This window comes from Littorina saxatilis, linkage group LG5 (assembly GCF_037325665.1).
Source record: "Littorina saxatilis isolate snail1 linkage group LG5, US_GU_Lsax_2.0, whole genome shotgun sequence".
In the NCBI taxonomy this organism is placed as follows: domain Eukaryota; kingdom Metazoa; phylum Mollusca; class Gastropoda; order Littorinimorpha; family Littorinidae; genus Littorina; species Littorina saxatilis.
Window position 1 is genome coordinate 10,220,622 of NC_090249.1, and position 16,836 is coordinate 10,237,457.

The following is a 16,836-nucleotide window of genomic DNA, read 5'->3' on the forward strand; positions in this document are numbered from 1 at the left end:
AACATCATCGTCCTGACTGCTCTCTGTGCAGGTGGGACAGTTTTTATGAATTAATTTGGCTGAAAGTGCCGTGTGGCTTTTTAACTATTAATTCATAAAAAAAGTCCAGCTCCGCTTAAAAGCATTCAGGGTGTTGAATGTTGGTTCGTGTGCAAGTGGAGGGATGGTATTATCTCATGCTTGGGCAGGACTGAGATAGTGGGCAGGACTGAGATAGTGGCCACAGGACTGAGATAGTGGCCAGGACTGAGATAGTGGGCAGGACTGAGATAGTGGGCAGGACTGAGATAGTGGGCAGGACTGAGATAGTGGCCACAGGACTGAGATAGTGGCCAGGACTGAGATAGTGGGCAGGACTGAGATAGTGGCCAGGACTGAGATAGTGGGCAGGACTGAGATAGTGGGCAGGACTGAGATAGTGGCCACAGGACTGAGAAAGTGGCCAGGACTGAGATAGTGGCCAGGACTGAGATAGTGGCCACAGGACTGAGATAGTGGCCAGGACTGAGATAGTGGGCAGGACTGAGATAGTGGCCAGGACTGTTGACAAGGGAAGGAGTGTTCCTTTAAGATCAGAAAGTGGACAGCTTAATGCTTGCGCACGTTAGACCTTCATTATAATTGATGATGCAGAGCTCATTGATCAAGTTAACCAGTGTCTGTACTGTAGAAGAAGTCTATTCATAGCTCAAGGCTGTAACAGTGTAGCACTAGGAAAAAGCAACAGCATTATACTCACCTAGAGTTTTCACGGCTTCGTTGCTAAGGTCGACAAACTGTGTGTAGAGTTGTCTCATCTTTTTTCCTGACTCGTCTCTCCAACCCACCCACAGGCGGCGCAACCGTTCCTCGTTACGTGACTTTTCAAACTCGCGGGTGATGTCTAAAATGAAATGAAATAATTCTGACACAAAAAGTGGTCAATATTTCCATTTTGTGTTTGGTATAGTTGTTCTATGCATTATCAATACATTGTTGAATAAACACTGTTTAAACCAAATAATAAAAAACAGAGAAAATAATGAAATTATATATGTTCACATAAAGAAGACTGTTTGATATATTGTTCAAAAGCTTGAGGGCTAGGCTGAAATAAGTATTTTTTTTTCTTTTCTTTTCATCTACTTGTTGAAGGTGGTCCATATTAGGGGACACAAACATACTTTGAGATTTTGCTGTTATTTTTGTATGCGCAAGAAAAACGAGGCCAGCACAGGAGGTGGTCAATATCAGAGCCGGTCCATATTAGGGAGCAGACGGAGTGTGCCTTCAATCAACTTTCTTTACCTGGATCCAAGGGCAGACAGTCGGTCTTGGTGAGACACACGCGGGCCGTGCTGTAGATGGTACTCATCTGGGCCAGCACACTGTTCAGCTGTCAAGACACACAAGCACACTCGTCATCCAGCGCGCGTAGACACGCATACAGACGAATCGATAAACGCACAAACTATTGAGGAGATAAAAGACAGACATATGGAGAAATGTCTTACACGCACGCACGCACGCACGCAAGCACGCACGAACACACGCACGCAAGCAAGCAAGCAAGCAAACAGACCCACACGTGCACACACACACACACACACACACACACACACACACACACACACACACACACACACACACACAGAGAATCCTCTCCCTTCATCATCACTTTGAATTACTACAGTTTACCCCAACGTTTTGCTATTAGCCTGCATAATCCGTGACTGCAATATTCGTCATTTTTGAAGGTGAGAAGGTGACTGCCATTATGGTTCACCAATAGAAATCTTTTTGCATAATCTGTAATTTATTTGTATATGGCGACAATTATGATTCCAAGCTGAAAAGGTTGTCATTGTGCATGTTTCGCATATGTCTTGCCATTCTAAAGTGCACTGAAGTGGAAGATAAAACGTATGTAGTATTAGGCGGCAATAAAAAGGCAAACAATGCTAATCATTCTCGAAAATATCCCTCAAATATCATAAATGTTCCCAGCAATAATGGCTTACAAACACGCCTCCATTCTGGTCAGGTCGTAAACACGACTCAACAAGCACGATGACGACCTCAGAGATACATTTAGTGACTCAAGGCGAGGGCAACATCGACTTTCACTGGAGAGGTGGTAAATCTATCGACAGTAGTGGGTCTTCAAGCACAGATTTATACCTTTGTGAGTAGGTTGGTGGTTACATTTCCAGCTTTGTCATCTCCACGTCTGTTTATGATTTAGCACTCTCTGTGAGTAAGATAGATAGCCACAGGTAGGAGGTTACTCTCCAACCGGCTACCTGTTCTCATGTTTATGGTGAAAAGGGCAGCTGGGAGACACACTTTATCTTTTCTTTTTTCGTGGGAAACCGAGGGAAACCGAGTCCCACGAAGTTAATCAAAATTTCGTGTTTATTTTACGAGATGTGTTTGCACAGAGCTCCAAAAGTTTGAAGACAATGCGTTTAAAGAGTTACTGAAATGTACTGTGTGTGGTTTTTGTTGTTGTCTAATTACCCGCTAAAACGGCTACAAAAACCGCCTATGCCGTCTGAAATGTATGACACGTCATACACCGTTCAGCATGGCACGGCGTCATTGTTAGACAAGAAAGGCGAACAAAACTGACAAGGGGTGTCTGTGTTGTAGGTTCCACTGTAAAGACACTACCTCATGTTAAATCAATCTGTTTGCTGGATATGGTAGGGGAATGAGTGGCCTTTCCAGTCATATATAACTGAGGTTTTTCGCACTAAGCTCAATACTCAAACGCATCTGCCTAGTTTTCATGATGGGTACTGTAGAGCTTGTGGTCGTACAAGGTTGACGCTGTAATACGACACATTTTACATATGATTTTCTGTCTGTGTCCTGAATTCTGAGTTCTATATTCTGAGTTCTGAACTCTGAGTTCTGAATTCTGTGTGCTGAATTCTGAGTTCTATATTCTGAGTGCTGAATTTGAGTTCTGATTTCTGAATTCTGAGTTCTGAACTCTGAGTTCTGAATTCTGTGTGCTGAATTCTGAGTTCTGAATTCTGAGTGCTGAATTCTGAGTGCTGAATTCTGAGTTGTCCATTGTGAGTGAGTTGAAAATTCTGGCAATGATACCCACCTCCTCGAGTTTGGCCACATCCTCCAGGGCGGCGGTGCCGATGTCCTTGATCTTGTAGAACTGGCGCTGCATGTCGGGGTCGAACCCTGACGTGTTGAAGACCGCGGCCTGGTGAGACATGTTCTGCCGCCACAGGTCCGTCTGCAGGTCCGACTGGATCTGGACAACATGTCAACATCATTTTTTTTTTAATACGAGTTTTCTTAGATTGCTCTGTGAAATATTGCAAAGCACAGGCGTGATATTTACACGATCAACTCATCTCATGAATCTTCACATACCGACTTCTGTCTGTTTTCATCCGTGATGTTTGTGTTGAAGGCCCAGCTGACCGCAGCGTTGGCGGAGAAGACACGCTGTGCCTCTGTGTTGTACATATCCAGGAATTCCCCGGCCGCTGTCTCGTTGACGTTGCTACCCGCCTCGCCCCGCACACCCATAGCCACCGTCCATAGCACCACCAACAACTGCGTCGACGACCACATGACTGTAACAAACCCAAAAATTAGTTTTAAAATTTGTATTACAAAATCCTTACCAGAGACAGTATGTAAAACTGATGAAGGGTTGTGATTTCCTTCTGTAGCAGATTGTTCACACTAGATTTCCATTTTTATTTATTTTCATTACTTTATTGTCCCATTGTTGACAAATTCGGGTCGCTCGCTGAAGCTCGCATTTTTCATGATCTGCGAACTTTTAGAAAATATGTTTAAATACAGTGAGACCTCACCACTTTCCAACGTATGTTACGAACTAACCAACCGTCGTAGCAAAAGTGTTCGTTGCTGATATGATATCCTGACGTGACAGACGACTTTCCCATCAGATTAGTTTGGAAACCGCAGACAGAAGAAATCTTTCATAAGCCCCTTAAACACTCGGTTGTTTGTCTATGTGGCGTGTTGTTTGTCTATGTGACGTGTTGTTTGTTAAAGGCTCACTCCTTCACGTGAAAACAGTTAGGCTCACCTTCTCAGATCAGCTCATAGGATAATACCATGTCTTAACTTGGACACATACCGAGACGCAACATTCTTACTGTTTTATTACCAGTGTGTGGGATTTTTGCAAGACTTAATTTTCTTCTTAGACACTATGAAAACTATGAAATTAATTCGTCACAAAATTTTCACTCTGCACGGGATGCAGTCAACATGTTCACTCTGCATGGGATGCAGTCAAAATGGTCACTCTGTACGGGATGCAGTCAAAATGTTCACTCTGCACGGGATGCAGTCAAAATGTTCACTCTGCACGGGATGCAGTCAAAATGTTCACTCTGCACGGGATGCAGTCAAAATGTTCACTCTGCACGGGATGCAGTCAAAATGTTCACTCTGCACGGGATGCAGTCAAAATGTTCACTCTGCACGGGATGCAGTCAAAATGTTCACTCTGCACGGGATGCAGTCAAAATGTTCACTCTGCACGGGATGCAGTCAAAATGTTCACTCTGCACGGGATGGAGTCAAAATGTTCACTCTGCACGGGATGCAGTCAAAATGTTCACTCTGCACATGATGGAGTCAAAATGTTCACTCTGCACGGGATGCAGTCAAAATGTTCACTCTGCACGGGATGCAGTCAAAATGTTGATTTTTGGTACGTGTCCAAGTGGAAGGCTGGTCTTATTCCATGTTAACGCCTAACCAGCTCTAAGCAGGCGAGTCGAACTGTTTTCATGAAAACAACAACAACAACAACAACAACAACAACAACAACAACAACAACAACAACAACAACAACAACAACAACAACCACGAACACTAAAGAAAAACAAACCATAACCCATAAACCAACCTGTGTCTTTTTTCCCCACTGTTCGTGCGACAAAAGTGTTTACCCGTCTTTTCTTTTGTTCTTCTCCGTCAGTGCAACTGTAGATTGTTTGAGGGTGTCACCGAATCAGCGAAACAAGAGGATAATCCTCAAAATTCAAAGTTTGCAGAGGATGAGTTTCTTCAAGCTCAAATACTATCCGCGCATAATCTCGTAGATGTACATGTATCACCTGGCATAATCATGACACAGCCAGGGTTTATCGACAGGATCACTTCAAAATGTGACAGCGTTTGGAAAAAAGTCCCATAAGTCGCACAACACACGTTTGTTCGAGGTACATGCTCAAAATATAAACATATATTTTCAGCTTTTTGAATTTTACAGGGTCAAATCTATGAACATTTCAAATGGTTTCGCTAAATTATAAAGATTAAACGAATTATTTTGATTGTACCTCTGTATCTGTGTGCGCAGTTTCTATAAAATAATCCCCTACATTCCGAGATGAATTCCCAGAAACCTGGGTTCTACGCTTCTCAATGCGCTCAGTGTTGCTATTTCTAAAGTAAAAAGAATACAATGAAACAGATTTTGCAATGTTACTCAGAAGTCCTGTAATCTTGATCAGGACATTCAAAGTCTCATTTTTGTCAGGTCTGGAAAACAAAGGCAAGTAAGCACTCTAAATGTATACGACAGTTGTGCGGAATCCAGTCTCCGGGATTAACAGTTTTCTACTTCTTCTTCTTCTCGTTCGGTCCTTTTAGACTTCCACTCCTGTGGCAAGTACGAATGCAAGGGCCACCATGCAGGTTGCCAAACAGCTTATCATGCAGGGGGGTCTCATCCGGTCATGCTGTGCATCTTTTTTTCCTCCTGCAGCGGACATTCCAGAAGTAGGTGTGCTGTTGTCATGGGTGCAGTGTTACAAGTACACATCTCTCACTGTCCTATCTTCAGTTTGTGGAATAGATGCGTCTGCCTTCTGTTGTTTCCCGTTCATAATCTCAAGAGGATGACTTGCTCCTCTCTGTGTGAGCCTTGCCCTTGTTGGTTTGCTCATCCTGTTGTGCACTGGATTGTCCTCGAGTCACTTGAATTTTCAGTTCTTTGATTAGAGTAGTTTGCATGGACCCTGTCATCATTCTCATGGCTTGGTTCCGTACTCTCTCAGGCTTCTGAATGTTTGATTTTGCAGATGTGGAAGTTGCAGCGGTTCCATATTCCAGGACTTGTCGCACGCTTCCAACATACAGTTTCTTTGGGACGTTTTGGTCTGCGCCCCATTTGGTGCCAGACAGATTCTTCATGAGGTTGAGTTTTGCTATCGTCTGCTTTTTCTTCAGCTGGTTCCTCCAAGTCAAGCGGCGGTCAAAGGTGACCCCATTGTACGTCGGGGAGGCTTCAGCTTGGAGAGTGTCATTGTTGATCTGTAGTTGGGTTCATGTGTTGAGAGGAAAAAGAGGGTGTGTATGGTTTTCTTTTCGTTGACCTTCACAAGGCACGACTAGGTCCATGCTTCTATCACCCTTGCTTGCTGCATCCCGTAGTTTGCTGTTGTGACATGATCTTCACTCCACCATAGGACAAGGTCTCTGCGTAGATTGACAGTGAACAATGACTTTCATCCTCACGTATGATCTGAGAGCTGTACATAATTTGTTATTTGGGTATTTGGTATTATCTTCTTGTCCTTGGGCAATTCCCCCAAGGAAACGCGGGCTGTTTTTCCTGGGGATAGCGAGCAGCGACAGAGTCGCGCTACCCCCTGCGTGTGTCTTTTCGTGTTTTCCAAGCCCTGAGACTTATGCTGTGAGCTTGGGTTCTTTATCGTTCGCATGCTTGCACACGGGGGTGGACACCGAGGGGAGTCTTCACAAAGTTGACTCGCCGAACGTGGGGGTCGAACCAACGCCGATAGCGACAACTGGTTTCAAGCCAGCGCCGCAACTGACTGAACTATCTCCCCGCCCTTAATTTGATTAAGAGCCTCATTTTTGTAAGCACATTCCAATATGTCACTTTGTCTGATACGCTGTCACAAGTGCTGGCACAGAGAAACGAGTCCGATACGTAGCCTCTTCTTTTTCTTCTTTTCATAAAATGTTATTCATTCATTCATATTTGTTTTCTTAATAATTTTTTTCTCTCTCTGGGGTCATTCTGAGACTGTTCTGAATGAAGCAATACTACGACGCCTACCTACCACGTGGGACTTTATGTTCGGAAATAACGCAGTCTTTAGAAGATTTGTATTCGATAAAGGGCCAGGCAACATATAAACACGCCGATAGCGTCACAGTGAACAACGACCTCACATGTGTATGGTCTGTCAACATGCATCTGCATAACTACTTGTGTAGCACAAACACGCACACGTGTCATGATACACCAGGATCAGTGACTTGAGAAAGCCGGATTGTAACGTGACGCGACGAAAGGCCACCCACCGCTTAACCTCAGTTTGGAAAAGCCACAGTGACATAATGCGCAAAACAGGATTTATAACATAAACATAGAGTATAATGTTACGAATTAGAGTTCACGCTCTAAAAAATCTCCAATACCTGCATGGTGTAGAGCTAGGTAAACAATAAACAATTTATAGGATGTCAACAACATGGACGTGTTTTGAAAGTGACAAGGTGCGCAATGGATGACGCGAAAAGCACGATGTCGACAACAAGGTTTAAAGTCACAGTCAGCCTCCAGTAAACCACCACAGACACTGTCAGGCTTTTACACACAGTACAAACACCCTTTCGTTTAAACACTCACCCCTTGAAAACATCCTTGGTGCCCTACGTAAAGAGCGAGCAATTTTCACAGAATTTATTTTTGCGTGGACAGCCACGTCTGATCAGACAATCGGACGGCGCGTTTTGGCGCTGGAACTAACTTTATAAAATATAAATAATAAATTGACAGCTTGTTACACAAACATTCTTAAATCATAAAAGAATTCTTATTTCATCAAGACAAGATCAGTACAACTCGAAGTTTTGAAAGTTTAAAAAAAGATAGCCCGGAAGTGTGTCCCGCAAAACGTGGTTCTCGTAGCAGACGAATGTTCTGCATGTCGCCAGTTTCTGTGAACGGTCAATCGCCACCGCTCAGTTCGTGTGACTCGCAGCCGTTTGTTGCATTTTAGATTCAGAGGTACACAATAACGTGCTATTGCAGATACAGCGAGTCGCATTGAAATCACAAACTGACTAGTAAATTGTGAAAAAAAGGAAAGTGGATCACACGGGTTCACGATGGCTCAGGGGTTAGATAAACCATGAAAACAGGTGTGTGGTGTACGCGAGCTAAATAGCCATTCAAACGAACTGTGTCATTTAATGCTATTAAATGCTATTGCAAGTGTGTTCGATAAGGTTAGAACTGCTTTTTTCATGAGTAGATTTAAATCGTTCTGTAAACCATTTGAGACGGACTGAGCTTTAAAGGGAATATGTCTAACAAAAACAATGTCTCAAATCGCCCCAAGAGCTATACAGTTCAGCTTCGGGATAGTTATTTTGTGACCACACACAAGGAATACCTTAAAATAAACGTTTGAGCGCTGAGTTACTCAAATCAAAAACGGCTGTACTTTGAGTAGGAATCCCAGACTGTAATTCTCATTGTGACGCGGCACTATGCGGGACTCCTAGTTTTCGTCCTACCTTTTGACCCTGAGCATTGGATTGAGACGAGAGCAACAGCGTTGGTTTTGGGGGTTGAATAGATGACAACACACACGGAGAAGGTCTTAGAATTGGTTTAAGCGTGTTTTTAATTTTTCTTGTATGTACACCATTAAGAACGTTAACAAGCAGACACAAGCTTGAGGGCCCCAAAGGGGGGGTATCATCACGATCACGGGAAGGGAAATTTTAGCTTTCACGATCACAGTTACCTTGATTTTTGTTTTCACGATCACGAACACCAGTGGCAAATCACGGTCACGGTAAAAGTTGTAGGTACAGAAAGCACGTGTCAAAGTAAACACAACCACACAGTAATTCGCTCCTCTGGATCTATTGTTTATTCAACACAAAGTGACAACTGTTGCACTTTTTTTTATTAATTTTTTTTTTAATTCTCTTTCATACACACATAGAAATACATATCGATTCATGATTTGTAATCAGTAACAAGAATGTTGTTTTCATTGTTTTTTCTCTCGCTCTCGCTCATACAGACACTCACAGGAATATACACTCCAGGGGCGGAGCAGTTAAGCCAGAGGGGGTTGGGGGGGGTTACAACCTGGGGTCCAGGGGCAGACCCCTTGTGGGGTACATGGGCCCCGTTGGGGGGTCTGGGGGGCTTAGCCCCCCAGAAGCTGAAGAGTTTTAGGTATTTTATGACAAATTTATGGCTTATCCTTGATTTTAAACATGATCAACTGGTGTCAGCAGCCACTCATTATTTCTTTTAAAGTTAGTTTTAATTTTTTTTAATTTTTTTGACAGCCGGGGGGGGGGGGGGGTTCCGGAACCCCTGTAACCTCCCCCCCCCTAATCCGCCCCTGCACTCATACACATTCAACTCCCACACCCTCACTCACAAACATGAATATATACTTGCACAATGTCACATTTCCAGAGCTAAATCTTTTAAACCCATTTTCTCAAAAACTATTGGGTGGATTGAAATTAAAGTACATGTATGTATGATGGTAGAGTCTATAATAACAAAATCCCCAACGAACATGACTTTGACATGAGGATCAAGTGACCCAAACTGGCACGTCTCCCCGCCATAGTTGATAAGTTTACCCATTGTTGATAAGTTTACAGGCGCTAAAATAAATCCAAGCTTAATGCAAAGAATTAAGCGACAATTAGAATCTATGCCAAGCGTGTCCACGTTGCTGGGATGAAAAATACATTTCTAGTTTTGGTTTTGGCTACACGCAGACTCGATCAGACTCTAGCCAGTCGAGGTCACAATGAGCGAGTGACAGCCGGACGTGGCAATGTCGACAATGTCAATGATCTCAATCAAACTCAAAGATATTGAACAAATTTCAAGATCTTTGCCTACATTCAGAACAGTCATAGAGCAACATAGACAGGGCCGGACTAGGGGGGGGGGGGGTACAGGGGTTGCGCAACCCCCCTCCCCCCGGCTTAAGCATGTACCTCCCAAACGCTTTTTTTTGTGGGGGGGGGGGGGGTGCATCTGGATCATCATGAAATCCGAGGAGAAATCGCACCTCTCACCCCCTTTCGAAAGACATTTTTCTTCAACGATTTTTGTGATGAAAAACATGAGTCCTTACAATCAATTCTTCTTCATTGCCTATACAGCTTGCTGTCGAATTTACCTTTTTCGTTCAAGGAGAGGCTTCCTTTCCCTCCAGAAACATCAAAAACCGTTCAGCTTCAAGGGGGCAACCCCCACCAAGGGGCTTTGCCCCCTGGACCCGCATCTGTAACCCCTCCCCCCAGTAATTACCTAGTCCGGCCCTGATAGATCAACATACCTTGACATTTCGTCTTCGGAAAGACGGACCCGTAGCCTGACCTTTCCACCAAGGAAGGCATTCTCGCCGCCTGCTTTGGTCTGGCTTGAATCCACAAAATATAACAGAAGTTCGATGACAGTACCGCTGCACGCCATTTTTGATCTTCGAATTCGAATTTGACTGAATGCACTCAAAACTTTAGCACGAAGCCCTTCCATTGGATGAAGTTTGGCAGACTTTTGTAATTCGCCTTCTGATTCGATCTCTTTTTTGTGTGATTGGTTCTCTTAAAGGGAAGCAATCGCTGTCAAAATCATATTTCTGAATGTGTTGTTGCTTCCCTTCAATCGGGATTGGTTCCTTGACGAATAGAGGATCATTGAATGATACAGCTGTGAAAAATGTACGTTGAAAATAAAATGCTTTGCAATAATGCCCATCACGATCACAAAAACAAATGACGATCACGATCACGAGACTTGATTTTTTTGTCATCACGGATCACGGGCAAAGTCCCATCACGATCACAGAAATGGAAATTTCGGCAATCACGGTCACAGAAAGGTCAAAAAACGCCAATCACGATCACGATTTTAAACCCTTTGGGGCCCTCAAGCTTATGGACACGTTCTAAAACTGATAATCTGTTAGGAAACGCTGTCGTTGCTGAACTTTGGTTCAGTTTTGTGTGTTGCATGTAGTTGACTTATTTGTACTTTGTTGGAAAGTACCGATATTATATTTTGTAAACACAATATTTATGCTTGGACGAGAATGCAGGTGAACTTTCTAGTCCTGTCAAAACAAGTTGTTTACCACGCTGTTTTTAGTGTGAGTTCGTGGCGTTCGTTCGGATTAAGTGCGTCGGCGCTTTTGATGTACGTCACAGAGAACGTCACTGTTCTAGTCCATAGACGGTTCGTATATAATGTAGTTGTATCATGTTCGGTCTGGAATATTCTCGAGATTGAGTATTTACTATATATGCCAGCGCGATTTGTATGTAAAAAAAAGCTTCTATTTGAGTTCTGCTACGATGTGCAGTTGTATGTATGGAATGCTAAATAAATCCTCGAACTCAATTTGACGAGTTGTTTTCTGCTGCTGCGAAGACGGGCGACGTAGAATAAAAGAACACAACTATACGACATCTGAGAACTTGTGGCAATCTCAAGTGTCGTGTAACATAATCAATACACATTCTGATAACAAGACATGGCGAACAAGTGATAACTTCAACCCTTTTCTTTCAAAATATTTTATAATATTTTATACAAATAAAAGAGAGAGAGAGAGAGAGAGAGAGAGAGAGAGAGAGAGAGAGAGAGATTGCTTTGAGAGAGAGAGAGAGAGAGAGAGAGAGAGAGAGAGAGAGAGAGAGAGAGAGAGAGAGAGAGAGAGAGAGAGAGAGAGTGCTTTGTTACATCTATTGCAGTCACTGTTAATATAATATCAGTCTTAGAATTAGTGTTTGAGCGTACTATTTTCAAATGTGAATGCTGTGTTTGGTAGTCATTGCAGACCTTGATATTCTCCGACGCACATTTTGCTGTGTCTGTTAAGCGTTCTAGCTGTGTCTGTTAAGCGTTCTAGCCCTGTCTGGCACTCAATTTGCATGCGTTAGCTAGACTGTAGGTTTGACTTCTTCAATCCAACGGTCTTCGGATCTGCTTTGACGAATGGGTAGCTATGAAAACTAAATGAATAATGATGACGACCGGAAGTCCGACCTCCTGACAGGAGAGCTGTCGATGCAAACCGCTCGCTGATGAAACTTTATTTAATTATTTAGCATAGTTTCGTTGCAATTTTTGGCAAATCGTTGCAGGTGTTTCTAAATTACAGTACAGCTCATGTCCCTTGAACTTTGTAAGGTCCAATTCGCAAGAAAACTCTCCTACATGGCGGCTTTGACAATATATTACATGATATCATGTTTAAGATGTATTTGACTTATTATATGCGGATTGTCACAATCTCTACTTAGACTTATTGTACACTTCATGCACAGCATCATTCGAGATTTTGAGAAGTTCACGACGGTAGCTGTTGATAATGATGTAAATCAATTAAACGACGTATTTTTAGCTTAGGTTCTAAAGCAATTTAGAAAGATCATTTCCTTTTGCAAAGCTAGGAGTGTGACTTTTGTTACAGGTGTCCACTCAAACATGATTTTGGAGAGCTATACAATCCACGCATATATCAATCATCATGGTGAATGTTCAAGCTCAGTGTCAATAGGAAGCGACCATTTCAGTTTTTCATTTTGCGGGGGTCCTGCAGCTAATACGGAAAGATGTAAAAGTGTAAAAGTTAAACTTTTCTCACCTCTGTTATGGTCGGCCATGAGCTAAGTGCAGCACATCAATACAAGTGAATGACTTATCTCCTAGTCCTGAGAGCAATGCATACTACCAACAACCTCATCTCCGTTACCGTCCGGGCTTACATTTTGAGAACTTACATTTATTTTAAAATATAGACAAGCTCTTTTTGATCACACTAACTATCATTTAAAATGACACGACCATCATCAGAGGACTCCCGGCTTTGTCATGAGGTGAAAATTAATGTAAGCGCCCGTCATATAGGGTACCGTCATCTACGTAACCGTCATAGCTTGAACATACACATAATATAGTACATGTACAACTTAACCGGCGTTTTCTAAATCACGACGGGTACCCATGATCCCGTGTTGGTGCACTATAAAGCTACACAAAAACATAAATATTGAACCAAAAAGTCACACGCAAAAATTGGGAACATTCCAAAATCTACTGGTCGCTTCTTATTGACATTGGGTGTTCAATGCCGTTTCACACAAAACATTATTATGTAATTGGCAGCTCGTATATCACTATTGTATGAGTTGCCTAGTATAGTTATGTCACTGACTATATATAAAGTTGTGGCCAGGAACTTTTGTGCCATGGTCTAAAATGTAAAAAGAAACACAACAAGATTTTATTCAGCCATGTCCTAGCGCCTAGAGTTAGGAACATTGGTAAATGCTCGCATGCCTTGCCTAAAGTGTACACGCAGCCCTAAAATGATCTGCAACTGATGTTTGGACCATCCGCCCCTAAATGTCAAGAAGAAAAGACTAAAATTACAATCGGCACATTTTATTAGCTGAAAAGCAATAAACATAAGCTTACTAAAATCGACGTACAATGACTAGCTGTCTGGACAAAGAAATAAATATTCAAGGCAGCTCTGTGCAAACGACAGTGCTTGAACACTAATGCTTAAAAACATAAAAAGTTACATCGCAGCATTTTGTAAACGCAGTGTACCTGTGATGTACAATTGCTGTCAATTTAACGTTTTTTGTTTTGTTTATCGCGCTAACTTGAATGAAAAGAACATAGTCAGTTCGAAACAAATATTAAAAGAATAAACGGCAGTGGACAGTCACGTTTCTAATGCGTGTATAAACACAGACATATGGACTAACAGGCAGACTGATAGACAAACAAACACACATAGGGCAAGGGCTCCTAATATGGACCACTTTTTGTTTCATGCTGATAACTAGCTTGTTTTCTTGCGAAGAAGTTTCATTTTGTGTTTGGTAGTCCTTCTCTCTTAGGTTAACCGTTAGGCCTAATTAGAGTGAAAGAGCTTTATTAGACATTCAGCAAATATTAAATACAGAAAAAATCACAAAGGGTCCATATCAGGAGCCTGGGCGCCTAATATGGACAGGTGGAGCGGCCTTCACGAATCACTGTAAAAAGCCACCTATATTTCAAAATAACATGATACAACTTAGTGTACAAGTCAGCCTAATTAAAATATGCTCTAGATTTATCTGTTTCGGATTGATGAGAGCATTATTTGAAGCACACCAGGAAACTAAAGAAGCTTATCAAAAACAGAGTGAAAATAAGTGAAATTATCAACTTCCACGGAAAGAAGACTTTTTGTTGCATTTTTTTTTTAAATCTCGAGGGCTACTTATAAGTTATTTCCAGCAAGCTTCTCAATGAATTAATGAAAATAGCCTTTAGCTTTTATTTTCTTCGATTTGTTGAAGGTGGTCCATATTAGGGGACTCGCACATACTTTGAGATTTTGCTATTATTTTTTGTTTGCGGTAGAAACTCGGGGTCAACACTGCTAAAATGTAACAAATACGGTTTTAGCTGTCATATATAGCAATTTTTGTGTGATAACAGCTTTGGCTGTGGACAGAAACGAGTCCGTTTTAGGCGGCAAATTTAGAGTGAACGCTGCCAAAAGTGAGAAAAAAAAGAGAAAAAGCCTAACGGTTTTGAGGTTTGTGTTTCTGCAACTGTTTTGACATGTGCAAGTTATCCAGAGAGAGTGAATACAGCGAATACAATTTTTTGAGCGCTCTAGCTCCGTTAGTTTGTCAGAACAGAAGGTGGTCCATATTAGGAGCCGGTCCATATTAGGAGCCCTTCCCCTACATCCACGCAGACCTACCTCACCGTACAAGAAACACGCCACGAAATCAACACACGCTTGTACCCTGCATTCTCCACAGCGAAGGGTCAGACTGCTGGGCCTAATTAGCACCATTAACGAGCGAATTAGGGCTACACAGGTTATCTTTATTAATACCACTTTACTGCGCTCCTCCCCAAGCGCTTTCTCTTTCACACAAAAACAGACACAAAGTCATCTGCCCAGCTGTGTGGAACGAAGCAGGGAGGGTTTGGAGCTTTTTTTTTTTTTTTTTTTTTTTTTTGGGGGGGGGGGATGCTGGGGGAGGGGGCGGTGCGGTGGCCGAGGGGGGGGGGGGGGGGGGGTTACGGTGGGTTTGGAACGCGGATGCAGATTGTCTTGTGTAGAATATTTGTGTTATCCTTTAGCAGTCAAAAAGGAGAAAAACGACGAGACAACCATGAAAAAGGAAACATAGCGAAATATGTTGAAGTGACATGAAAGACCAACAACCAAACAATGGACGGGAAGGAAAGTTACTTTAACTGTATAGGTAGAGGCGTATGTCTGAAGTAAGTGAACCGGACTTACTTTTGTCCATAACTTGCTGCAGTAAACCGAGATTTTGACAGTCCTTCTTTATGTCCGCAAAAAGGAACCACAATCACTAGTGCGCATCTATTTTTCTAGTGAGCAAATTCTTCTATTTCTTCTTCTTCTGCGTCCAATGGACTTCAATTTCCACGAACACTTTTTATATTTAGTCAAGTTTTGACTAAATATTTTAACGTAGAGGGGGGAATCGAGACGAGGGTCGTGGTGTATGTGTGTGTGTGTGTGTCTGTCTGTGTGTGTGTGTAGAGCGATTCAGACTAAACTACTAGACCGATCTTTATGAAATTTGACATGAGAGTTCCTGGGTATAAAATCCCCAGACGTTTTTTTCATTTTTTTGATAAATGTCTTTGATGACGTCATATCCGGCTTTTCGTGAAAGTTGAGGCGGCACTGTCACGCTCTCATTTTTCAACCAAATTGGTTGAAATTTTGGTCAAGTAATTTTCGACGAAGGCCGGGGTTTGGTATTGCATTTCAGCTTGGTGGCTTAAAAACTAATGAGTGAGTTTGGTCATTAAAAATCTGAAAATTGTAAAAAAAATATTTTTTTTATAAAACGATCCAAATTTACGTACATCTTATTCTTTATCATTTTCTAATTCCAAAAATATATAAATATGTTCTATTTGGATTAAAAACAAGCTCTGAAAATTAAAAATATAAAAATTATTATCAAAATTAAATTGTCCAAATCAATTTAAAAACACCTTCATCTTATTCCTTGTCGGTTCCTGATTCCAAAAACATATAGATATGATATGTTTGGATTAAAAACACGCTCAGAAAGTTAAAACGAAGAGAGGTACAGAAAAGCGTGCTAGCCTTCTCAGCGCAAGTACTACCCCGCTCTTCTTGTCAATTTCACTGCCTTTGCCGTGCGCGGTGGACTGACGATGCTACGAGTATACGGTCTTGCTGCGTTGCATTGCGTTCAGTTTCATTCTGTGAGTTCGACAGCTACTTGACTAAATGTTGTGTTTTCGCCTTACGCGACTTGTTTTTCTTGCACGAGTGTGTTTTGACCTGACGCGTGTTTCTTTCAGGCATATTCTTTCGGCTAGCCGCTCGCGAAGCTAGGAGGCGGGATTGTCTATGAAACGGTTTAATGGCTAGCTACGCAAGAATTAAACACCATTGGTTGATTCCGAAAAGGTCGTCTGCACTGGTCGGTAAAATACCATGGACAGCCAATCGGATGGGCAGCTGCGTGGCCGCCATGTTTTCTCGCCAAGCGAGCAAGCCCAAAGCTACCTAGCGTTCGAGGCGAGAATTCTAGCGTCACTCGCGGCGAGATGTGCCCAAGAAACGGTACTTCCTCGCCCCACTCGCCAATCTCGCCTATTCTCGCCTGTAAAAAAAACAGGGGACTGTTTGACCGTCTATTCTCTGACATTTAGGCAGCCATACTCCGTTTCCGGGAGATGCATGCTTGGTATTTTCGTGTTTGTATAACCCT

General features: G+C 42.3%; 1 protein-coding gene across 5 annotated transcripts in view; it reads right to left on the reverse strand.

The window, feature by feature from the left end:
• Positions 1-16,836, reverse strand: part of LOC138966265 (angiotensin-converting enzyme-like) — a 41,447-nt gene that overhangs the window by 19,456 nt on the left and 5,155 nt on the right. The window contains exons 1-5 of one of the 5 annotated variants that reach the window (XM_070338415.1): positions 7,661-7,801; positions 3,379-3,584; positions 3,098-3,256; positions 1,288-1,375; positions 740-883 (exon numbers count right to left, since the gene is read on the reverse strand). In XM_070338415.1, coding sequence (XP_070194516.1) covers positions 740-883; positions 1,288-1,375; positions 3,098-3,256; positions 3,379-3,584; positions 7,661-7,673 — 610 coding nt within the window. In that variant the 5' untranslated portion in view covers positions 7,674-7,801. Of the gene's footprint in view, positions 1-739; positions 884-1,287; positions 1,376-3,097; positions 3,257-3,378; positions 3,585-4,900; positions 7,183-7,660; positions 7,802-16,836 lie in introns of those variants that run through there. The other 4 variants (XM_070338414.1, XM_070338418.1, XM_070338417.1 and 1 more) reach the window with 4 other exon arrangements.